We start from the raw sequence: 27,165 nt of genomic DNA on the forward strand, positions 1-27,165 counted from the left end.
GAGACCACGGCAGAGTCTAGAGTCCCCATCAAATTTGTCCGGCAGGGACAAGCAGGGGTTAGGAGCGACCGGTTGCTGCGGAGGAGTTGCAGGAGCCGGCGGAGGAGATGGTTGTTGCAGCTGTAGCTGTGACTGAAATTGTGACTGAAGCTGCTGTATCTGTGACTGAAGATGCAGTGTCACGGAGGTCAAGTATGCCAGCTGGTGATCTCGTTGGGCGATCTTTAGGGCTAGCTGGGCGACCAGTGTAGGATCTTCAGCGGGATCCATGGCCGGATCTACTGTCACGATGCCGGCTGGCAGGAGGTGGATCCTCTGTGCCAGAGAGGGATTGGCGTGGACCGTGCTAGTGGACCGGTTCTAAGTCACTACTGGTTTTCACCAGAGCCCGCCGCAAAGCGGGATGGTCTTGCTGCGGCGGTAGTGACCAGGTCGTATCCACTAGCAACGGCTCAACCTCTCTGGCTGCTGAAGATAGGCGCGGTACAAGGGAGTAGACAGAAGCAAGGTCGGACGTAGCAGAAGGTCGGGGCAGGCAGCAAGGATCGTAGTCAGGGGCAACGGCAGGAGGTCAGGAACACGGGCTAGGAACAAACAAGGGAACGCTTTCACTAGGCACAAGGGCAACAAGATCCGGCAAGGGAGTGCAAGGGAAGTGAGGTATAAGTAGGGAGTGCACAGGTGGAAACTAATTAAGCTAATTGGGAAGATTGGGCCAGGCACCAACATTGGTGCACTGGCCCTTTAAATTGCAGAGACCCGGCGCGCGCGCGCCCTAGGGAGCGGGGCCGCGCGCGCCGGGACAGGACCGACGGAGAGCGAGTCAGGTACGGGGACCGGGGTGCGCATCGCGAGCGGGCGCCACCCGCATCGCGAATCGCATCCCGGCTGGAGGCGGTACCGCAGCGCACCCGGTCAGTGGATCTGACCGGGGCGCTGCAGCAACGAGGATGAGACGAGCGCTCCGGGGAGGAACGGGGACCCGGAGCGCTCGGCGTAACAGCCCCCTCCCATAGACTTGCATTGAGGGGGCATTACTGATCACAAGCCTCTGCCCTGCATTACCAGTCATCTGGCAGGAGCGAAGTTCGCTCCGTGCACCGAATGTCTGGGGTGCCGCAGCCGAGATCGCGGGGGTCCCCAGCAGCGGTACTCCCGCAATCAGACATCTTATCCCCTGTCCTTTGCATAGGGGATAACATGTCAAGGGGCGGAGTAACCCTTAAAGGACTGGTCCTGCAGGACCCCTGCTATTGGGAACTGTATTCCTGCTGTGTAAAAAGTGCAGGAACTCTGTTCTCATGAGTTCCTGCAGGACTGGAGCCCTGGTTGTAATGCAAATAAGTGTGCGTGTCAAATGTTTGGAAGAAAACTGTAGTATTCAGCAAAGTTGAGCTGCAATGTCCTCTGTGGGATGCAGGTCTGTACGGAGATGTGATGTGATAGCCACAAATTCATGGCTGCAGGGGGACAGAACATCATATTAAAATTATGTCCCAAAGTATTAACATTGGTCCCTCCTCTTACCTGTTATGTATGCACCTGTATCGTCATTTTATTAGTACGAAACAGCTGTCTCCTCTTCACTCTCCACACTCCGCTGTCTTGTCTCCCCACTTTTCCACCATGTAAGTTTTTACTACTTGAAATTAGGGAATCTTGGATAGAAGAGACGGTGAATGCTCTGCCTGTTAGGCTGGGTTCACACTACGTTTTAAGCAATATGGGACCTTATACGGCTGTGGGGAGCAAAAACCGGGCTCTCCCGTATCCCTGCCGTATCCGGCAAATATGTAATGAATTTCAATGAGCCGACCGGAGTCAAAAGCTGACTCCGATTGGCTCATTTTTGCCCCGTATACACTTCTCTAACTGGACCGGATACGGCTGGGATACGGAAGCGCTTGGTTTTTGCTCCCCCCAGCTGTACAAAGGTCCCATATTGCTTAAAACGTAGTGTGAACCCAGCCTTGTATCTAGTGGACGTGGCGGGTAAAAACATCCATTGGCTTTGTCCTGTGGCAGCCATGTTTGCAGCATGTGAATGAGGACTTGTTCCTGCTGTGTCGGGTGTTTATCTTGTGTATCTCCAGCTCCCATAGAGAACACATGGAGCGCAAGTCAACAAGGTGCGCCCGGCCCTAATTAATACGTGACCGGGCCGGTTTATTTATCATATTGATTGATTGAGAAGACGATGTTCCTGATGATGAAGCACAGCAGGCGTATTGCTGATCGTAGTCTATAATGACCTCAGGTCTATTGCTGATCGTAGTCAATTATACTTACCTCAGGTCTATTCTTAACACATGGGAGGTGATTTATCAAAACCTGTCGTGAGGAAAAGTTGACCAGTTGCCCATAGCAACCAAACAAATCGCTTCTTTAATTTTTTAGAGGCGTTTTTAAAAACATAAAATGTACAGACCTCACTAGGATTCCCCTATTACTAATGGATCCCAAGATGAAATGGCGTATACCCAACAGAACTACAACATCTGTCCGAATCCTATAGAGAGGTTCATGCTTCTTAACAGGTCAACAAAACCTACATAACTTTCTACTAACTGTACATTTCCCCATTACAATGTCCCAGCCATAGAAACCACCAGAAATGGCACAAACTGTAAATATGTCGTAACACTATGTCATCCGCAGATCATCCCCATAACAGTGTCATCTGCAGATCCCCCCATAACAGTTTCATCTACAGATCCCCCATAACAGTGTCATCTGCAGATCCCCCATAACAGTGTCATCTGCAGATCCCCCATAACAGTTTGTCATCTACAGATCCCCCATAATAGTGTGTCATCTACAGACCCCCATAACAGTGTCTCATCTACAGATCCCCCATAACAGTTTGTCATCTGCAGATCCCCCATAATAGTGTGCCATCTACAGACCCCCCCTAACAGTGTGTCATCTACAGATCCCCCCATAATATTGTGTCATCTGCAGATCCCCCATAACAGTTTGTCATCTACAGATCCCCCATAATAGTGTGTCATCTACAGACCCCCATAACAGTGTCTCATCTACAGATCCCCCATAACAGTTTGTCATCTGCAGATCCCCCATAATAGTGTGCCATCTACAGACCCCCCCTAACAGTGTGTCATCTACAGATCCCCCCATAACAGTGTCATCTGCAGATCCCCCATAACAGTGTGTCATCTACAGATCCCCCATTACAGTTTGTCATCTACAGATCCCCCGTAATAGTGTGTCATCTACAGACCCCCCATAACAGTGAGTCATCTACAGACCCCCCATAACAGTGTGTCATCTACAGATCCCCCATAACAGTGTGTCATCTACAGATCCCCCATAACAGTGTCATCTACAGACCCCCATAACAGTGTGTCATCTACAGATCTCCCATAACAGTGTGTCATCTACAGATCCCCATAACAATTTGTCATCTACAGATCCCCCATAACAGTGTGTCATCTACAGATCCCCCATAACAGTGTGTCATCTACAGATCCCCATAACAATGTGTCATCTGCAGATCCCCCATACCAGTATTTCATCTACAGATCCCCCGTAACAATGTGTCTCCTACAGATCCCCCATAACAGTGTGACATCTACAGATCCACCATAACAGTGTGTCCCCTACAGATCCCCCATAACATTGTGTCATCTACAGATCCCCCCATAATATTGTGTCATCTACAGGTCCCCCATAACAGTGTGTCATCTACAGATCCCCCATAACAGTGTCATCTACAGATCCCCCAATAACAGTGTCATCTACAGATCCCCTATTTACAAGTCCCATCACTCCATAGACCCACATTAGAATAAGATCTATAGCACCAACATATTCCGCAGCGCAGTGCACACATTCCCCCATCACAGCATCCTCCTCCTGTCTGGGGTGCGGTCCCCTTCACATCTCCACTTCTATTCTTCTCTCCGTCTCTCGGACTTGTATCTTCTGTAGAATCTGACGTCACCTCCAGTGAGTTGACTTAAGTGAGTGTCGGCTGCAGGAGGCGGCAGAGGAGCTGATACTCCGCTCTCACCATGGTCCTCCCGGGCAGCCTCCTCCTCCTCCTCTCCTCTGGATGTTACGTCTCCTCCATTGCTGCAACTTTTATTTTCCTTGGGATGTGAAATTCTTCTGACTGGATAAAGTGGAGACATCCGATGACTACAAGGAGATGACAGCTGCGGCGGAGAAGGGGTTAACCCCCAATGCATCCTCCGAAGCCTTCGGGTATGTGACTTTACACCAAACTATCTGTACATACTTTAGTTCTCTGTATTTTATAGATTTGTGTTTTTGCTCTTTTATGTTGTGAATGTAGTAAATCTTCTATAGAAAACCACATGATGACAAACACATCTCTACTACACCAGCAGGTGTACGATTCCTTCTGACTGCATCACTACCTGCTCCTCCTCCGATGGCTCTGCTATACATATAGTACTGAGTGTTAAAGGGGTTATCCAAAGATTTTAAGTTATCGGGGGGAGATGTATTAAATCTGAGAATTGTAGTTTTGCAACAGCTGGAGGCACCCTGGTTGGGAAACACTGCATTAAAGCGGTATCCCAAGATTAAAACGTATCAACGAGAGAAGTGATAAGTATAGGATCCTAGTCTTGGGACTCCCAACTATCAACAGTCGGACCCCCACAAATCAGATAATTGTTAGTAAGCGATTTATCGATTAACAAGTATCAGATTGGTGGGGTCCGACTGCTGAGACCCCCGCCAATCGCCAGAATGCAGGTTAAGCGGCAGCTGAGTGAATGGAGGGGCAGCGCAAATGCTCAGGTACTGAAGTCGACTATCTTCATAAATATTTTATAGAGCAGTGGTCTCCAACCTGCGGACCTCCAGATGTTGCAAAACGACAACTCCCAGCATGCCCGGACAGCCGTTGGCTGTCCGTGCATGCTGGGAGTTGTCGTTTTGCAACATCTGGAGATCTGCAGGTTGAAGACCACTGTTATAGAGAGTTTGATTCATTCGGGGGGGACAAGGGAGCAGGGTTCTTCTGATAGTTGGGGGTCCCAGGACTAGGATTGGATAGCTATCTCTTATTTTGTTGAGAACTTTTAATCTTGGGATATCCCTTTAATGCAGTGTTTCCCAACCGGGGCGCCTCCAGCTGTTGCAAAACTTGTAGTTACCTGGCCGTTTAGGCTCAGGTAACTTTGACTGGGCAGACGTTGGAGGGGTGAAGTTTGTTATGGGGTAAGGGGTTAAGAGGCCCGAGTGTGGGAGAGGTAGGGTTAATGGTAGTTCCCTTTCCTTCCCCTTCTTGTTTCCCATTGGGTGGTTGGTCTAAGGGGATTGGTTTTGGGGCCGCACAGTAATCTGTAGCTTTTGTCTTTATTTTTTTCTATAGATCGTTGGCTCCATAGGGGAGAGGGCCAGATTAAGGCTGCTTGGAAGGAGGAGCACTTCATTATGATGCCCCCCCCGACAGTTCCCCCACATTAGGTGCAGTATAGTTCCCCACATTAGGTGCAGTATAGTTCCCCACATTAGGTGCAGTATAGTTCCCCACATTAGGTGCAGTATAGTTCCCCCGCATTAGGTTGTAGTTCCTCCGCATTAGGGGTACAGTACAGTTCCCCCACATTAGGGGTGCAGTACAGTTCCCCCACATTAGGGGTACAGTACAGATCCCCCACATTAGGGGTGCAGTACAGTTCCCCCACATTAGGTGCAGTATAGTCCCCAACATTAGGTGCAGTACAGTTCCCCCACATTAGGTGCAGTATAGTTCCCCCACATTAGGTGCAGTATAGTCCCCCACATTAGGTGCAGTATAGTCCCCCACATTATGTGCAGTATAGTTCCCCACATTAGGTGCAGTATAGTTCCCCCACATTAGGTGCAGTATAGTTCCCCCACATTAGGTGCAGTATAGTTCCCCCACATTAGGTGCAGTACAGTTCCCACACATTAGGTGCAGTATAGTTCCCCCACATTAGGTGCAGTATAGTTCCCCACATTAGGTGCAGTATAGTTCCCACACATTAGGTGCAGTATAGTCCCCCACATTAGGTGCAGCATAGTTCCCCCACATTAGGTGCAGTATAGTCCCCCACATTAGGTGCAGTATAGTTCCCCCACATTAGGTGCAGTATAGTCCCCCACATTAGGTGCAGTATAGTTCCCCCCACATTAGGTGCAGTATAGTTCCCCCACATTAGGTGCAGTATAGTTCCCCCACATTAGGTGCAGTATAGTCCCCCACATTAGGTGCAGTATAGTTCCCCCACAGACATACAGCCTTCAGCCATATACAGTGTATGGCTGGAGGCTGTATGCCTGTTTACTGCCCCATGTTCTGACCACCTCTCCTCCGGTCCGGGGTCACGATCTACTGCTCTGGCTTATGGGTCCTAGCAGTAGGTACCAGGACCGGAGAGGAGCAGTGGTCGGAACACTGAAGATGACATGCTGGTGAGTGGTGACTTACCATGCGTGCGTCCTCCTCACTGCTCCGCTCTACTCTTCTATGGGCGCATGCACGGGACGTCAGTGACGTCACAGACCTCCCGCCCGGCAGCCCCTGCATTTTTAAAGTTAATGCAGGGCCGCAGAGAGGTAACAGGGACATCCATGTGTCCTGAAAAGATTTTTCGGGACACAGGGATGTCCCGCATGTGACGGGTGCCCCCTGTGGGCACGAGACCTGGAGCAGGCCCTCCGTGAGCGCCAATGATGATCCGGCCCCAATAGGGGACTCTCATCACCAGCACGCACGACGTGGGCGCAGTCTTAGTCTTCGTGTTTCAGCCTGCGGGGTCACCATAGGGCGCTTCATAGTAACACTAACTAACATGTTATGCAGCGTACTTTACAAGCACTTCACTATGATATCTATTCCATTTCATTGTGGCATGCTAAAGGACATCCTCACGACAACAGTACATGCCATACTTTGCCATACCATAGGTATATAATTCGTACTTTGCGTAGCATACCATACATACATATACCGGGCACATCACTAGTACATAGAGTAGACACGCTACCATACAACATACATCACTATTCCATGCATACATCTCTACATTATGTGGACGTTACAACACATATACCTGGCATACGTTTTTTTATTCTGGGTATTTCATAACACGTGTCAGGCATTCGGTCACGGCAAGTCTTATACCATTCATATGATCGCTGCGATTCTCATGTATATGTGACTATGGCATGATAAAAAAAATTAAATTAAATTAAAAATAATATATATAGATAAGGATGTCGACTGATCCCCTGCGTCTTGGTTGCTCTTACAATACAGGATATAGATTAACGCATTGTATATACTGGTCACTCATTCACTTATGAGGGGCAGGTTATTATCCAGGGTAATGTCATTTCTTGGCACACTTTGGCTGCTGCGCAACCTCTTTTGTCAGTAGGGTGGTGTCGCTTGTCTGTCACTGAGACAATTTTGTAGCATATCTTTCACACGTTGTCACATTTACATCTGGTATTTACGCGTGCATACAGTTATATATTTATAGCATTTATACTGCTCATACGCTTGTGGCATTAATACTGCTCATACACTCATGGCATTTCCATTGTTCATATGCTCTTGGCATGTATACTGTGTATATGCTCATGGCATTTATACTGTTCATACTCTCATATTTATACTGTTCCTACGCTAAGGGCATTTATATTGTTAATACGCTCATGGCATTTATACTGATCATATGCTCATGGCATTTATTCTGATCATACGCTAATGGCATTTTACTCTTAATACGCTTATGGCATTTATACTGTTTATACGCTTTGACATTTATACCATTTCATACGCTCATGGCATTTATACTGTTTATACGCTTTGACATTTATACCATTTCATACGTTTCATGGCATTTATACTGTTTATACACTTTGACATTTATACCATTTCATACGTTTCGTGGCATTTATGCTGTTTATACACTCATGGTATTTATGCTGTTCTTACTCTCATGGCATTTCTGCTATTCACACGCTCATAGCATTCATACTGTTTATACACTCATGGCATTTATACTGTTCATACGCTTTGGCACTGTTAACAGTTCATACATTCATGACATGTATACGGTTCATACGCTCATGGCATTTATACAGTTCATACGCTCATGGCATTTATACAGTTCATACGCTCATGCCATGTATACAGTTCATACGCTCATGCCATTTATACAGTTCATACGCTCATGGCATTTATACTGTTTATATGCCCATGGCAGTTATACAGTTCATATTACAGTTCATACGCTTATAGTATTTATACTGTTCATACGCTTTGGCACTGTTACCAGTTCATACGTTCATGACATGTATACGGTTCATACGCTCATGTCATTTATACAGTTCATACGCTCATGGCATTTATGCTGTTCATACGCTCATGGCATTTATACTGTTCATATGCTCATGGCATTTATATTGTCATATGCCCATGGCAGTTTATTGCTTACTGTCCATACACTCATGGTATTTATTCTGTCCATTAGCTGGCTTGTATACTGTTCATATGCTCATGGCTTTCATACTCTCATACCCTCATGGCATTTATACTGTTCATATGTTTCTTGAGATGATACTGTTCTTACTCTCATGGCATCTACACTGTTTCATTTGCTTATGGTATTTATACTGTTCATACGCTCTCATTGTTCATTTGTTCATAGCATTTATGCGGCACATGCACTCTTGGCGTGTGTGCTGTTCATGCACTCCTGGCATCCATATTTGTGCACCCATGGTGTTTGTGCTGTTCGGATGCTCGTGGCATTTGTACATTTTATACGGCACATATGCTTATAGTACTGTATTTTTACTGTACATGCGATCATAGCTTATTCAGTACTTTTGCTTGTATCATTTATACGGTTTATTCGCTCATCATTTACAGTACTTTCACTCATAGTGATACATATGCTCATAGCTTTAGACTGTTCTTTTATAGGCTCATAGTACTCACATAGTACATTATTTCGGGGATACATTTGTAATGTGTATTCTAATATACTGTTAAGTATTGATAGCTTTTCATGTTCTTTTACACTGTGCAGTTCATACACAGCATTTATAAGGTACATAGGTTCTTAGTTTTCATATTAGTCATAAGTCCATGACCATTTACTGGGCATAGATAGGTTTACAGACGTTGATGCTAGAATTATATGCGTACTCTTGATAGGTTCATAACATTAATTGGCTAGCACACTCGTATTTACGTATTTACTGTTATTGACACGTCTTCAGAGAGATTACATGTAATTTAGGCGGTTGCATACCTATTGTGCCTGCCATGTCTGCAGGAGGATGCACTGCATAGTTATTGTTGCTGACACGGCTTCAGAGCAATAACATCACAAACACATAAGCAGTTATATACTCGTCATACTTGCCATGTCTGCAGGGGATGCTCTGCGTAATTGTTGCTACGGACACGTCTTCAGAGCAACAAGATCACGACACATATATGGTTGTATACCCGTCATACCTATCACGTCTGCAAAGGGGGGATACACTGCGTAGTGGTTGTTACTGACATGTCTTCAGAGCAACAACATCACGGCACATAGGTGATTGTATACCCATTATACCTGCCACGTCTGCAGGGGAATGCACTGCGCAGCAGTTGTTACTGACATGTCTTCAGAGCAATAACATCATGACACATAGGTGGTTATATACCTTTCATACCTGCCATGTCTGTAGGCACAAAGTTCACCTAAAGACCCGTCACGTCTACATACTCAATGGTTATGCAAAGACCTGTAGTTGATTTTCAGGGGACATGATGCTACAAGGTTATTATTACAGAAGGTCTGTCATGTAGTTTTGTTATTGTGTCTCTTTTTGCTAACAGTTTATTTTTGGCCTCTTAGCAGCAGCGACTTCGATAAATCTCATGTTATGACAGGTATTAATCTGTTTTGTTCTTGCCATGGTGTCATAGGTAAGTGTGTGAAAGATGTGTATGTTAGCAAGTACGGCAGCCCAGTCCTGTTCCAGTGCCGGCGTGTTTCTTCCAGATTGGGTGTGACCTATAGCTCCGTGGTACTAGACATTAGTGTTGGGCACGAATATTCGCATTTCAAATTTTAAACGCAAATATTGCAAATTCGTGAATTTGCGAATATTGCAAATATATATTTGCTATATATTCGAAATTACGAATATTCACTTTTTTCGGCATATGCACATATTCGCATATTCCTTCTTTTCATTTGTCAGCGTTAGAAACTGCAAATTGCAGAGGATGAAAACTTGGACCCTCTTGGTGCTCACCCGATGAAAGAATTAGCCGTGGAGGACAGTGGATAAAATATTCAACATTACTTTAATCAGCGCTAAAGACTATGCGTTTCAAGGGGTGGGACCCCCTCTTCGTCAGGTCTCTCTTCTTTTCATTTGTGGGCCAATTAGAATGATGCAAATACACTTGTCAGAGGTTATCAACAACATCCGTAGCAACCAATAGTAAAGTTGCCCACCCCCTCACCCCCTTTGGTGTTAGTGGTTGTGGTACTGGTTTATGCTTAAAGGGGTACTCCGGTGGTCAATGTGTTTTTCCGTTTTTGACTTGCCCTATTTGTTTTGTTTCATTTCTATTCTTGTTGTTTAGCCTACTCTATTTCCGTTCTTTGTTGTCTTTTTATCCCCCACTTTGTTTTCCTATCTTTGCTTCTATTTCCTGTTTCTTGCTGTGCTGAAAACTACAAATCCCAGCATGCCACATGCCTTGCTGGTTTGGGGTGGCTCCTTTTTTTTTGTTTTGTTTGTTCCGCCCTTTACCCATCCTACTATTTTCCTGGGTCGGCCCCCTTATACACAGCACACTAATATAATCAGCCTTGGTTGGGATACACTGTCATACACACACAAAAGGGACTACAACTCCCAGCATGTGTCATTCAGGAGTCTTCAGTCTGTGGTATAACACCAGCATGCTGCCTCTGTAGTCTCCTGGGGGTTGTAGTTCACCACACCTCTATTGGGCATACACCAGTGTTTCCCAACCAGGGTGCCTCCAGGTGTTGCAAAACTACTACTACCAGTATGCCTGCTGGGAGTTGTAGTTTTGATACAGCAGAAGACACCCTGGTTGGAAAACAATGCACTTTGTTTGTAATATACTGAATAGGCTAGGCCAGTGTTTCTCAATCACTGTGGCTCCAGCTGTTGCAAGACTACAACTCCCAGCATGCCCAAAGACTGTCCAGGCATGCTGGGAGTTGTAGTTTTGCAACAGCTGGAGGCAGACTGGTTTGTAAACACTAGCATACACACACATAACAGGGACTACAACTCCCAGCATGTGTCATTCAGGACAGAGCAGGGGGAGGGGAGATGAGGAGCTGTGTACAGAGCAGGGGGAGGGGAGATGAGGAGCTGTGTACAGAGCAGGGGGGAGGGGAGATGAGGAGCTGTGTACAGAGCAGGGGGAAGGGGAGATGAGGAGCTGTGTACAGAGCAGGGGGAGGGGGAGATGAGGAGCTGTGTACAGAGCAGGGGGAGGGGGAGATGAGGAGCTGTGTACAGAGCAGGAGGGAGGGGAGATGAGGAGCTGTGTACAGAGCAGGGGAGGGGGAGATGAGGAGCTGTGTACAGAGCAGGGGGGAGGAGAGATGAGGAGCTGTGTACAGAGCAGGGGGAGGGGGAGATGAGGAGCTGTGTACAGAGCAGGGGGAGGGGGAGATGAGGAGCTGTGTACAGAGCAGGGGGGGGGAGATGAGGAGCTGTGTACAGAGCAGGGGGAGGGGAGATGAGGAGCTGTGTACAGAGCAGGGGGAGGGGGAGATGAGGAGCTGTGTACAGAGCAGGGGGAGGGGGAGATGAGGAGCTGTGTACAGAGCAGGGGGGAGGAGAGATGAGGAACTGTGTACAGAGCAGGGGGAGGGGGAGATGAGGAGCTGTGTACAGAGCAGGGGGAGGGGGAGATGAGGATCTATGTACAGAGCAGGGGGGGGAGATGAGGAGCTGTGTACAGAGCAGGGGGAGGGGGAGATGAGGAGCTGTGTACAGAGCAGGGGGGAGGGGAGATGAGGAGCTGTGTACAGAGCAGGGGGAGGGGGAGATGAGGAGCTGTGTACAGAGCAGGGGGGAGGAGAGATGAGGAGCTGTGTACAGAGCAGGGGGAGAGGGAGATGAGGAGCTGTGTACAGAGCAGGGGGAGGGGGAGATGAGGAGCTGTGTACAGAGCAGGGGGGGGAGATGAGGAGCTGTGTACAGAGCAGGGGGAGGGGAGATGAGGAGCAGTGTACAGAGCAGGGGGAGGGGAGATGAGGAGCTGTGTACAGAGCAGGGGGGGGGAGATGAGGAGCTGTGTAGGAGCTTCTTTCTCTCATGCACACCTGCGTCCTCCAGGAGGGGGAGATGAGGGGGCGTGGCCTATCTCTCTCATGCAGTTCTCAAAGAACAGAGGGGAAAAAAAAGCTATGACATCTTGTCCACAGCCTAAACCTAACCTGTGGACAACAGTCAGAGATCCAACACAGAACTACAGAACTTCCTGGCCCACAAACAGGTAAGAAAAAAAGACACATACTACACAAATATATTATTCATGTCAATTGCAAAAAACATGACCATTAAAAGAAGATGCAATATAGCCAAAAATCTTAACCACCGGAGTACCCCTTTAAGGAATAGAGATAGGAGAAAAAAAGAGGACAGCGCCTCGTATAATTCCGTGAGACTGGTAGGTCTCTAGATGCTAAGGTGGAATTGTGCTCACCTTGAGTGAACCTTGGGTTCATGCATATAACCCCTCCATGTTGGGGTACAGAGGTGCGATCTGGAGCTGCAACCTGCTGATCCGGCCAATATCCCCAAGGGGGTCGGCAAATACAGCAGGGGTAAACTTGAAAAAAGGAAGCTTGCAATGGCGCTGCTCGATCGGGTGAAATTCACAAGAGTCCAGATGTAAAGGGAATCAAGGTTTATTGACACAAATTACAAAAGGACAAGACACTTTACATAGTTCAAGACGCATTTCGGGAGTAAGCTCTCCCTTTGTCATCTGTGAGAAAATGTTGACAACCCTTTGATTTTGCCACCCTTTGACCCTGCCCATTGGCTCTGCCCTTTGACACCTCCCCTCCAACTCTTTCTGTATCTCTATGGGATCAGGATATATAGTAGTAATACACCTCCCTCAGCTCTATCTGTATACTGCTGCTATCTCTATGGGATCAGGATATATAGTAGTTATTCTCCTCCACTCCAACTCTTTCTGTATCTCTATGGGATCAGGATATATAGTAGTAATACACCTCCCTCAGCTCTATCTGTATACTGCTGCTATCTCTATGGGATCAGGATATATAGTAGTTATTCTCCTCCACTCCAACTCTTTCTGTATCTCTATGGGATCAGGATATATAGTAGTAATACACCTCCATCAGCTCTATCTGTATACTGCTGCTATCTCTATGGGATCAGGATATATAGTAGTTATACTCCTCCCCTCCAGCTCTATCTGTATAGTGCTGCTATCTCTATGGGATCAAGATATATAGTAGTTGTATACCTCCTCTCCAGGTGTATCTGTATACTGCTGTTATCTCTATGGGATCAGGATATATAGTATTTATACACCTCCCCTCCAGCTCTATCTTTATACTGCTGCTGCTATCTCTATGGAATCTGAATTTTTATGAATTCAGATAATCTGTTGCTGCAGATGAAGCTCAGACTTTATAACTTGTGTTGACAATGTGTAGTTAACGTTCGTGGCCAGAAAATTTACATGGCCGCCATCCAGCTGGATACGGCTCAGCACAGATATGAGCACAAAACTGCACTTCCTATCTGCTCACAAGGACCGTCTGTCTACCATCAGGCATTCAGGGGTCTGGACAGGTGAGAGCTGTAATGGCGGCCATATTGGTTGTCACCCATTGTCCCCATTAGTGACTGTTGTTCTCCTATAGAGCCGGTCTCGACTATATTCATCCGCTCAGAAGTATCATTAAAAGTCCTGACTCACTAAAGCTCCAGAGCGAAGGGGCAAATATTTACAGGATGACTCTTTTGCAAATCTGCCAAGTTTAGCTGCAAAGTTCAATGTCCTGAAGGGTACGTAAAGAGTTTCTTCTAAATAAAGTTTAGTGAGGAGTGTTAAGGATATACTCACACCTTGTATACAATATTAAGGTTACAATACAGTCCCCGAAACTACAGTCAATGCAGAGATTGTTGAGGAGGAGGAGCTTAAGATAAGCAATACAAGTCTATGGAGGGGGAAAGAGGAGCTCAAGACAAGCAATACAAGTCTATGAAGAGGGAGGAGCTCAAGACAAGCAATACAAGTCTATGAAGGGGGAGAAGCTCAAGACAAGCAATACAAGTCTATGAAGAGGGAGGAGGAGCTCAAGACAAGCAATACAAGTCTATGGAGGGGGAGGAGGAGCTCAAGACAAGCAAAACATGTCTATTAAAGGTGAGGAGGACCTCAGGACAAACAATACAAGTTTATGAAGGGGGGAGAGGAGCTCAAGACAAGCAATACAAGTCTATGAAGGGGGAGGAGGAGCTCAAGACAAGCAATACAAGTCAATGGAGGGTGGAGGAGGAGCTCAAGACAAGCAAAACATGTCTATTAAAGGGGAGGAGGACCTCTGGAAAAGCAATGCAAGTTTATGAAGGGGGGAGGAGGAGCTCAAGACAAGCAATACAAGTCTATGAAGGGGGAGGAGAAGCTCAAGACAAGCAATACAAGTCTATGAAGAGGGAGGAGGAGCTCAGGACAAGCAATACAAGTTTATGAAGGGGGAGGAGGAGCTCAAGACAAGCAATACAAGTCTATGAAGGGGGAGGAGGAGCTCAAGACAAGCAATACAAGTCTATGGAGGGGGAGGAGGAGCTCAAGACAAGCAATACAAGTCTATGAAGGGAGAGGAGCTCGAGACAAGCAATACAAGTCTATGAAGGGGGAGGAGGAGCTCAAGACAAGCAATACAAGTCTATGAAGGGGAAGGAGGAACTCAAGACAAGCAATACAACTTGATGAAGGAGGAGGAGGGTGCCCATCCATCAGCTCTGGGAGAACTGTAAATTATAGATGAAGCCTGCAGAGCAGAAATCTGCTAAAAATATCAAATACAAGTTATATAATGGTCAGATATAGTGCTGCTCCTCATGTACACACAGGACAGGGTATCCTGAAAAGTCAACTTAAATGACAGATAAGCTTTAAAATGTATCCCCTATCCACAGAATAGGTGATAAGTACCTGATTTATGGAGGTCCAATAGCTTAGACCCCGACCAATCATGAGAACAGAGATCCTAGTGCACATGCTCAGCTCCCACTCCTTTCACTCACTGTGGGTCTGTTCAGCACTCGGCTACCACTGGCGGCTCCATAGAGAATGAATGGAAGAAAGAAACGTACATCTGTGTAAATAAGTGACGTGTTACAATGAAATATGCCTGAAAAAAACTGACCATAGGCTACCAAAGTTGCTGGGAAGTTTAATCAGATATTCCGCCTATGGTGTGTGATCGGAGTTATGCTTTAAACTACTAGGAAATTCTAATATATTTTTCAACACTTCTGTTCTATCATTTATAGTAAGAATTGTTTTGGATTAAATAAAAATAAAAAAAAATAAAAAAGTACAAAGATTTATTTTTATTTTTTTCAGTAACCACTGACGTTTTACCCAGAATTCTACCAGGTTCACCTATCTCAATGATGTGTGCCCATACGAAGATTGTGATCACAACCCCATCGCCTTAGGTTCCCCTTTGTAGTTAAAGAAATGTTTTATTTATCTCATTGTTTCTTTGAAAAAAGGAAGTATTCACACTGCAGCACATTACATTGTAGCTCAGTACATTACAGTTTATTATAATGTAGCACATTGGTGTCACAGTATCATGTCGGACCTGTCGCCAATAGAGGAGAGCAGGGTTTCCATACCTGGGTCCAGCTGGTTGGAAAACACTGAGTTACTTGGGGCCTTCAGATTTCATTTATAAGGTCAGGATATGAGGAGGGGATATGAGGACAGGATAGAAGGATGAGAGATCAGGATGGGATGTGAGATCGACAGATGAGGATGGGACATGAGGTTAAGATATGAGGATGGGATATAAGGATGTGATATGAGGTCGGGATATGAGGACGGGATATGAGGACGGGATATGAGGACGGGATATGAGGATGGGATCTGAGGTTGAGATAGAAGGACAAGATATGAGGATGAGATATGATGATGGGATATGAGGTCGGGATATAAGGACAGGATGTGAGGTCGGCGTATTAGGTCAAGATTTGAGGTTGGGATATGAGGTCGGGATTTAAGAACTAGATATAAGGTCGGGATTTGAGGACAGGATATGAGGTTGGGATTTAAGGACAAGACATGAGGATGGAATGTGCAGTCGGAATATGAGGACAGGATATGAGGTCAGGAAATAAGAATGGGATATGAGGCTGGGATATGATGATGTGATATGAGGTCGGGATATGAGGTCAGGATATGAGGTCAGGATATAAGGACGGGATATGAGGTCAGGATTTGAGGTTGGGATTTGAGGTTGGGATATAAGAACAGGATATGAGATGTGTATATAAGGAATAGAATCGCCATTGTTGCTGTTCTCAGCTAGTATTTTCTTATCATTCCATGACAGCAACAAGGATTGCATTTTCTGATTCAGAGCAGGTAAATAGACAGGGTAGATGGGCATCTTAGAAGGCAGGAACACAATGTGTTGGGACTGCTGCTATAAACGTGACATAATGCAGTGCAGTCCCTGCCCTGAAGAGGCCCCAAATCCTGTAAAAATCCCATCTCGATATTACGAGAGGAAATTTGGATTTTACAGTCCAAAGCAGTAAATCTGCTCGTACATGTGTTTAACTACAGCGGCAGAAGAAGAGAGAACGTTTACTCCGAATCACTTATAATCCTCTACGACAATGTTTATTAACCAGGGTATTGACACAAACCTAAAGGGACAAACCCTCAGGACAAATCCCCAAACTAAGGATCCCCCTTCTAAATTTAAAATAAAGTTTATTAGACTCCGTAGAGTATTTAACCCAATAAATTGTGCACATTTATTTAAAAACACACTGTGCTTCCGATATTGTGCCTTGGCACTGATGGATAGATTAGAAAGTGTATCTCTCCCCTTTATTGATCCTCTAACATGCCATGTGCCAACCTGCTTATTTGTGGCGGTCATGGAGGGGAGATATATGCATCGTCTTTTGGCATATGCCCCAGTGTACGTGTCAGAATAACACTGCTGATTAAAATAGCATAGTTAGCCTCCCCGACGTTTCGCTGATTGAATCAGCTTTGTCAAGGACACAGAGGCTAATGCCTGCATTTGCGTCTGCTGGCCCTATATTATATATATATATATATATATATATATATATATATATATATATATATGTGTTTATTTATTTTTATTTACATATATATATATTTTATATATATATATTTTTTTGTATATTTTACATTTAAATGTATATTATTTGTTTATTCATTTATTTTAATATTTTATTGATTTTTTTTACTTTATTTACTTAAATTTATTTTTATTTTTATTGATTTATTTTTTCTTTACTATTTATTCTTTTCCAAACGGGACTATTAACAGCAATCTTTCCATTGCTATTACTAATCAGTAGTTTTCAATGACATAGCACTGATCAGTGATGACTACACAAGAAGATCCCTGAAGAACGGCAAGGAGAAGGGTAATCAGACCATCGGCCACCATCTTTATTCATCAGACCCCCAGAATCCTGCTGCGGGTGGTCCGATGAGTGTCACCGAAGCCCCGAACTGTATTTTTCTGTTTTTTATGGCGAGATCAGAATTTATCACAGCATCTAAAGCAGCAGTTTTCAAACTGTGGCCCTCCAGCTGTTGCAAAACTACCACTCCCAGCATGCCCGGACAGCCAACGGCTGTCCGGGCATGCTGGGAATTGTAGTTTTGCAACATCTGGAGGACCACAGTTTAAAGACCACTGATCTAAAGGGTTAATAGCGGACATCAGCAGTGGAGTACAGGCTGCTGATAGCAGCTGGTACCCGCCATCTATGAAGCAAGCACAACTCCTGTACTCGATTCATAGACTGTAAACACCCCGAGGCTTTTACAACATGTGTCCTCTAGGGGTTAAGGAATTTAAGAATTAATTCAATCTGTCATCTCCTGATTCACTTGTTCCAATAACTTTAGGCATAAATCAGGAGTCGGTGACATCTTCCTCATCCTTCAGCAGCCTGTAGTTTCCGCTTCACTGTCTTCATGCTGTCAGTAAATGTTCACAAGCTTCTTCAGTGCACAAAAGATCAATCTAGAACATTATAAAAAAGGAATTTAAGAGGGGGGGGGGAAGAGGAGGGGGATGCAGCTGCAGAACCAAGGCTACAGTGTGAGTGTGAGACTGCATGCAATTACAGGGAGAGGTGGAGATGTGATCAGAGCGCACAGCGTGTATAGACATGTGATCAGAGTGCACAGTGTGTAGAGACATGAGATCAGAGTGCACAGTGTGTAGAGACATGTGATCAGAGTGCACAGTGTGTAGAGACATGTGATCAGAGTGCACAGTGTGTAGAGACATGTGATCAGAGTGCACAGTGTGTAGAGACATGAGATCAGAGTGCACAGCGTGTAGAGAGAAATGTGATCAGAGTGCACAGAGTGTAGAGACATGTGATCAGAGTGCACAGCGTGTAGAGACATGTAATCAGAGTGCACAGCGTGTAGAGACATGTAATCAGAGTGCACAGCGTGTAGAGACATGTAATCAGAGTGCACAGCGTGTAGAGAGAAATGTGATCAGAGAGCACAGTATGTAGAGACATGTGATCAGAGTGCACAGCGTGTAGAGACATGTGATAAGAGTGCACAGCGTGTAGAGACATGTGATAAGAGTGCACAGCGTGTAGAGAGAAATGTGATCAGAGAGCACAGAATGTAGAGACATGTGATCAGAGCGCACAGCGTGTAGAGACATGTGATCAGAGTGCACAGCGTGTAGAGACATGTGATAAGAGTGCACAGCGTGTACAGATATGTGATCAGAGTGCACAGCGTGTAGAGACATGTGATCAGAGTGCACAGCGTGTAGAGACATGTGATCAGAGTGCACAGCGTGTAGAGACATGTGATAAGAGTGCACAGCGTGTAGAGACATGTGATAAGAGTGCACAGCGTGTAGAGACATGTGATAAGAGTGCACAGCGTGTAGAGAGAAATGTGATCAGAGAGCACAGAATGTAGAGACATGTGATCAGAGCGCACAGCGTGTAGAGACATGTGATCAGAGTGCACAGCGTGTAGAGACATGTGATAAGAGTGCACAGCGTGTACAGATATGTGATCAGAGTGCACAGCGTGTAGAGACATGTGATCAGAGTGCACAGCGTGTAGAGACATGTGATCAGAGTGCACAGCGTGTAGAGACATGTGATAAGAGTGCACAGCGTGTAGAGACATGTGATCAGAGTGCACAGCGTGTAGAGACATGTGATCAGAGTGCACAGTATGTAGAGACATGTGATAAGAGTGCACAGCGTGTAGAGAGAAATGTGATCAGAGAGCACAGTATGTAGAGACATGTGATCAGAGCGCACAGCGTGTAGAGACATGTGATCAGAGTGCACAGCGTGTAGAGACATGTGATAAGAGTGCACAGCGTGTAGAGAGAAATGTGATCAGAGAGCACAGTATGTAGAGACATGTGATCAGAGCGCACAGCGTGTAGAGACATGTGATCAGAGTGCACAGCGTGTAGAGACATGTGATCAGAGTGCACAGCGTGTAGAGACATGTGATAAGAGTGCACAGCGTGTAGAGACATGTGATCAGAGTGCACAGCGTGTAGAGACATGTGATCAGAGTGTACAGCGTGTAGAGACATGTGATCAGAGTGCACAGTGTGTACAGACATGTGATCAGAGCGCACAGCGTGTATAGACATGTGATCAGAGCGCACAGCGTGTACAGACATGTGATCAGAGCGCACAGCGTGTATAGACATGTGATCAGAGCGCACAGCGTGTAGAGACATGTGATCAGAGCGCACAGCATGTAGAGACATGTGATCAGAGCGCACAGCGTGTACAGACGTGTGATCAGAGCGCACAGCGTGTATAGACGTGTGATCAGAGCGCACAGCATGTACAGACATGTGATCAGAGCGCACAGCGTGTATAGACATGTGATCAGAGCGCACAGTGTGTACAGACATGTGATCAGAGCGCACAGCGTGTACAGACATGTGATCAGAGTGCACAGCGTGTACAGACATGTGATCAGAGCGCACAGTGTGTACAGACATGTGATCAGAGCGCACAGTGTGTAGAGACATGTGGTCAGAGCGCACAGCTTGTAGAGACATGTGATCAGAGCGCACAGCGTGTATAGACATGTGATCAGAGCGCACAGTGTGTACAGACATGTGATCAGAGCGCACAGCTTGTATAGACATGTGATCAGAGTGTACAGACGTGATCAGAGCGCACAGTGTGTACAGACATGTGATCAGAGCGCACAGCGTGTATAGACATGTGATCAGAGCGCACAGCGTGTACAGACATGTGATCGGAGCGCACAGCGTGTACAGACATGTGTTCAGAGCGCACAGCATGTATAGACATGTGATCAGAGCGCACAGTGTACAGACATGTGATCAGAGTGCACAGCGTGTACAGACATGTGATCAGAGCACACAGTGTGTAGAGACCTGTGATCAGAGCGCACAGTGTGTACAGACATGGGATCAGAGTGCACAGCGTGTAGAGACATGTGATCAGAGCGCACAGCGTGTAGAGACATGTGATCAGAGCGCACAGCGTGTAGAGACATGTGATCAGAGTGCACAGCGTGTAGAGACATGTGATCAGAGTGCACAGTGTGTACAGACATGTGATCAGAGCGCACAGCGTGTATAGACATGTGATCAGAGCGCACAGCGTGTACAGACATGTGATCAGAGTGCACAGCGTGTATAGACATGTGATCAGAGCGCACAGTGTGTACAGACATGTGATCAGAGCGCACAGTGTGTACAGACATGTGATCAGAGCGCACAGCGTGTATAGACATGTGATCAGAGCGCACAGTGTGTACAGACATGTGATCAGAGTGCACAGCGTGTACAGACATGTGATCAGAGCGCACAGCGTGTAGAGACATGTGATCAGAGCGCACAGCGTGTAGAGACATGTGATCAGAGCGCACAGCGTGTACAGACATGTGATCAGAGCGCACAGCGTGTACAGACATGTGATCAGAGCGCACAGTGTGTACAGACATGTGATCAGAGTGCACAGCGTGTAGAGACATGTGATCAGAGCGCACAGCATGTAGAGACATGTGATCAGAGCGCACAGCGTGTAGAGACATGTGATCAGAGCGCACAGTGTGTACAGACAATTGATCAGAACGCACAGCGTGTAGAGACATGTGATCAGAGCGCACAGTGTGTACAGACATGTGATCAGAGCGCACAGCGTGTACAGACATGTGATCAGAGTGCACAGCGTGTACAGACATGTGATCAGAGCGCACAGCGTGTACAGACATGTGATCAGAGTGCACAGCGTGAACAGACATGTGATCAGAGCGCACAGTGTGTACAGACATGTGATCAGAGCGCACAGCGTGTAGAGACATATGATCAGAGCGCACAGCGTGTACAGACATGTGATCAGAGCGCACAGTGTGTACAGACATGTGATCAGAGCGCACAGTGTGTATAGACATGTGATCAGAGCGCACAGGGTGTAGAGACATGTGATCAGAGTGCACAGTGTGTACAGATATGTGATCAGAGCGCGCAGTGTGTACAGACATGTGATCAGAGCGCACAGCGTGTAGAGACATGTGATCAGAGCGCACATCGTGTACAGACATGTGATCAGAGCGCACAGTGTGTACAGACATGTGATCAGAGCGCACAGCGTGTATAGACATATGATCAGAGCGCACAGTGTGTACAGACATGTGATCAGAGCACACAGCGTGTACAGACATGTGATCAGAGCGCACAGTGTGTACAGACATGTGATCAGAGCACACATCGTGTACAGACATGTGATCAGAGCGCACAGTGTGTACAGACATGTGATCAGAGCGCACAGCGTGTACAGACATGTGATCAGAGCACACAGTGTGTACAGACATGTGATCAGAGCGCACAGCGTGTATAGACATGTGATCAGAGCGCACAGTGTGTACAGACATGTGATCAGAGCGCACAGCGTGTATAGACATGTGATCAGAGCGCACAGCGTGTATAGACATGTGATCAGAGCGCACAGCGTGTAGAGACATGTGATCAGAGCGCACAGCGTGTACAGACATGTGATCAGAGCGCACAGCGTGTACAGACATGTGATCAGAGCGCACAGCGTGTATAGACATGTGATCAGAGCGCACAGTGTGTACAGACATGTGATCAGAGCGCACAGCGTGTATAGACATGTGATCAGAGCGCACAGTGTGTACAGACATGTGATCAGAGCACACAGCGTGTACAGACATGTGATCAGAGCGCACAGTGTGTACAGACATGTGATCAGAGCGCACAGTGTGTATAGACATGTGATCAGAGCGCACAGTGTGTACAGACATGTGATCAGAGCGCACAGCGTGTATAGACATGTGATCAGAGCGCACAGCGTGTATAGACATGTGATCAGAGCGCACAGCGTGTAGAGACATGTGATCAGAGCGCACAGCGTGTACAGACATGTGATCAGAGCGCACAGCGTGTACAGACATGTGATCAGAGCGCACAGCGTGTACAGACATGTGATCAGAGCGCACAGTGTGTACAGACATGTGATCAGAGCGCACAGCGTGTAGAGACATGTGATCAGAGCGCACAGCGTGTAGAGACATGTGATCAGAGCGCACAGCGTGTACAGACGTGATCAGAGCGCACAGCGTGTACAGACATGTGATCAGAGCGCACAGCGTGTATAGATATGTGATCTGGATGCACATTGCGGCACTTACAACCATTGAGCTCCGCAGGCTTCATATCCTCTATAAATATTCTCTGTGTGAACAGTTTTTTATCTGTCCCCTGAGGACGCCTCCGGATTATGTGTTAGTAAATTTCAGAGTCTTTTTTGTAGATACCAGAAACATGAAGAAAATGGGAAGATTCTCTCTTTATTTATGGTTTGTTTCTTTAGAAATATTGCGGGAGATTTATCAAAACCAGTGAAGATGAGGAGTGGTGCAGTTGCCCATAGCAACCAATCAGATCGCTGCTTTCATTTTGCAAAGGACTTTATAAAAATGAAAGAAGACATCTGATTGGTTGCTATGGGTAACTGCCCCACTCCTCCTCTTCACTGGTTTTGATAAATCTCCCCCAATGTCCCTGGGGAAACAATGTCACATCCATAAATGCTGAATCATCATCACACAAATCTATTTTCTTATTTGTTGGCTACTTTAGGGAGAACATTATTTGAATCAGTGTTTCCCAACCAGGGTGCCTCCAGCTGTTGCAAAACTACAACTCCCAGCATGCCCGGACAGCCAACGGCTGTCCGGGTATGCTGGGAGTTGTAGTTTTGCAACAGGTGGAGGCGCTCTGATTGGGAAACACTGACCTATACTATATACTACTATATAGTCCAACACCCTGGGAATTGTAGTTTTGTAACAGCTGGAGGCACCTCTGGTTGGGAAACACGGACTTATACTATATACTACTATATAGTCCACCATGCTGGGAGTTGTAGTTTTGCAACAGCTGGAGGCACTCTGGTTGGGAAACATTGACCTATACTATATACTACTAAATAGTCCACCATGCTGGGAGTTGTAGTTTTGCAACAGCTGGAGGCACTCTGGTTGGGAAACATTGACCTATACTATATACTATTATATAGTCCAACATGCTGGGAGTTGTAGTTTTGCAACAGCTCGAGGCACTCTGGTTGGGAAACACTGACCTATACTATATACTACTATATAGTCCAACACCCTGGGAATTGTAGTTTTGTAACAGCTGGAGGCACCTCTGGTTGGGAAACACGGACCTATACTATATACTACTATATAGTCCACCATGCTGGGAGTTGTAGTTTTGCAACAGCTGGAGGCACTCTGGTTGGGAAACATTGACCTATACTATATACTACTAAATAGTCCACCATGCTGGGAGTTGTAGTTTTGCAACAGCTGGAGGCACTCTGGTTGGGAAACATTGACCTATACTATATACTATTATATAGTCCAACATGCTGGGAGTTGTAGTTTTGCAACAGCTCGAGGCACTCTGGTTGGGAAACACTGACCTATACTATATACTACTATATAGTCCAACATGCTGGGAGTTGTAGTTTTGCAAAAGCTGGAGGCACCCCTGGTTGAGAAACACTGACCTATACTATATACTACTATATAGTCCAACACGCTGGGAGTTGTAGTTTTGCAACAGCTGGAGGCACCCTGTTTGGGAAACACAGACCAATACTATATACTACTATGTAGTCCAACGTGCTGGGAGTTGTAGTTTTGCAACAGCTGGAGGTATCCCTGGTTGGGAAACACTGACCGATGCTTTATACTACTATATAGTCCAACATGCTGGGAGTTGTAGTTTTGTAACAGCTGGAGGCACTCTGTTGGGAAACATTGACCTATACTATATACTATTATATAGTCCAACATGCTGGGAGTTGTAGTTTTGTAACAGCTGGAGGCACTCTGTTGGGAAACATTGACCTATACTATATACTATTATATAGTCCAACATGCTGGGAGTTGTAGTTTTGTAACAGCTGGAGGCACTCTGTTGGGAAACACTGACCTATACTATATACTTCTATATAGTCCAACATGCTGGGAGTTGTAGTTTTGTAACAGCTGGAGGCACTCTGTTGGGAAACTCTGACCTATACTATATACTATTATATAGTCCAACATGCTGGGAGTTGTAGTTTTGTAACAGCTGGAGGCACTCTGTTGGGAAACACTGCTTTAGACAATACAGTAACTTCTGGGTCCACCTTAGCCGGATTCTCCAATGTCTCAGATTCACCAGGATCAAGTTTTTTATGAACCTGGATCTAAGATCCATTTTTTTTTCAGGCCGGTTCCGGGCTTTCTCAATACTAGATCTCCGGACCCGATGCCCTGGCAATACCCTTGTTTTTTGGGAAATAAAACAAATTGTCTTGATTTTGTGCAGATGCCTCATCTCTACCAGACTCAATACTGTGTATAACCAGCTTAACCAGCTAATCTGTATACGGAAGAGAAATGATCTGCAGAGATGAGGTCATCTCAGGCTAAATCTGAGGCAGAAGGACCGGAAAACTGAGATTTAAAGGGGTACTCCACTGGAAAAAAATAATAATTATTATTATTTTTTTAAATCAACTGGTGCCAGAAAGTTAAACAGATTTGTAAATTACTTCTATTTTAAAATCTTAATCCTTCCAGTACTTATCAGCTGATGTATGTTCCACAGGAAGTTCTTTTCTTTTTGAATTTCCTTTCTGTCTGACCACAGTGCTCTCTGCTGCCACCTCTGTCCATTTTAGGAACTGTCCAGAACAGAAGCAAATCCCCATAGCAAACCTCTCCTGTTCCAGACAGTTCGTAAAATGGACAGAGGTGTCAGCAGAGAGCACTGTGGTCAGAAAGAAAGGAAATTCAAAAAGAAAAGAACTTCCTGTGAAGCCTACACCAGCTGATAAGTACTGGAAGGATTAAGATTGTTAAATAGAAGTAATTTACAAATCTGTTTAACTTTCTGGCACCAGTTGATTTAAATACATTTTTTTCCAGGGGAGGACCCCTTTAAAGGAGATCCGGCTGCCCCCCACACACTGGAGCTAGGGTCGCCAGCTTTCTTGCAAAAAATTATACCAGCCATGCTAATTTGCATAATTAATTACATATGCGTGACATCACAGGATACACATATGCGTTGGATAATTTTGTCCTATTCCGACCCCTATAACTTTTTTATTTCTCCTTATACGGCCTGTACGAGGGTCATTTTTCTCACCCCGATCTGTAGTTTTGAACAGGACCATTATTGTTTTGATGGGACTTTTTGATCACTTTTTTTTTTATTAAATTCGGGAGTTGCAGTTAATTACTAACTACAACTCCCAGCATGCCCTGATACAGCCTGTGGCTCAGCAGCTGCCCCAAACAAAAAACTACAACTCCCAGCATGTTGGACTATATAGTAGTATATAGTATAGGTCTATGTTTCCCAACTAGGGTGCCTCCAGCTGTTGCAAAACTACAACTCCCAGCATGTTGGACTATATAGTAGTGCATAGTATAGGTCAGTGTTTCCCAACTTGGGGTGCCTCCAGCTGTTGCAAAACTACAACTCCCAGCATGTTGGACTATATAGTAGTATATAGTATCAGTCAGTGTTTCCCAACTAGGGGTGCCTCCAGCTGTTGCAAAACTACAACTCCCAGCATGTTGGACTATATAGTAGTATATAGTATAGGTCTATGTTTCCCAACTAGGGTGCCTCCAGCTGTTGCAAAACTACAACTCCCAGCATGTTGGACTATATAGTAGTATATAGTATAGGTCAGTGTTTCCCAACTTGGGGTGCCTCCAGCTGTTGCAAAACTACAACTCCCAGTATGTTGGACTATATAGTAGTACATAGTAAAGGTCAGTGTTTCCCAACCAGGGGTGCCTCCAGCTGTTGCAAAACTACAACTCCCAGCATGTTGGACTATATAGTAGTACATAGTAAAGGTCAATGTTTCCCAACCAGGGGTGCCTCCAGCTGTTGCAAAACTACAACTCCCAGCATGCCCGGACAGCCAACGGCTGTCCGGGCATGCTGGAAGTTGTAGTTTTGCAACAGCTGGAGGCGCTCTGGTTGGGAAACACTGGTATAGTATATGGTGCAACATTCTGGGAGTTGGGGGATAGATTGGAAAAATTCTGGCCATTGTTTTTCATATAAAAATACCGGAAGGGTGGCCAACTGGAACCCCCCACCTTTTAAACTTGCCGCCACCAATCAGCCACCGCCCCACATGGCAACTTTCAGCCAATGAGGAGTCCGGAACGCTGCCGACATATCTCTACAGCACGCCCCTGCAGTACAGCTGGAAATGACGTCATCCGAAATGCACCACGTGTATCACAGACAAACAATGGAA

At 45.8% G+C, this 27,165-nt stretch overlaps 1 protein-coding gene across 1 annotated transcript in view; it reads left to right on the forward strand.

Moving 5' to 3' along the window:
* The first annotated feature begins 4,101 nt into the window (after nucleotides 1–4,101).
* The window catches only part of LOC130294285 (free fatty acid receptor 2-like), a 46,650-nt gene continuing 23,586 nt past the window's right edge, over nucleotides 4,102–27,165 (forward strand). The window contains exon 1 of the mRNA XM_056543898.1: nucleotides 4,102–4,227. Within this exon, the coding sequence (XP_056399873.1) occupies nucleotides 4,172–4,227 (56 nt within the window). The 5' untranslated portion in view covers nucleotides 4,102–4,171. The remainder of the gene's footprint in view (nucleotides 4,228–27,165) is intronic.

This window comes from Hyla sarda, chromosome 10 (genome assembly GCF_029499605.1).
Source record: "Hyla sarda isolate aHylSar1 chromosome 10, aHylSar1.hap1, whole genome shotgun sequence".
Lineage (NCBI taxonomy): Eukaryota > Metazoa > Chordata > Amphibia > Anura > Hylidae > Hyla > Hyla sarda.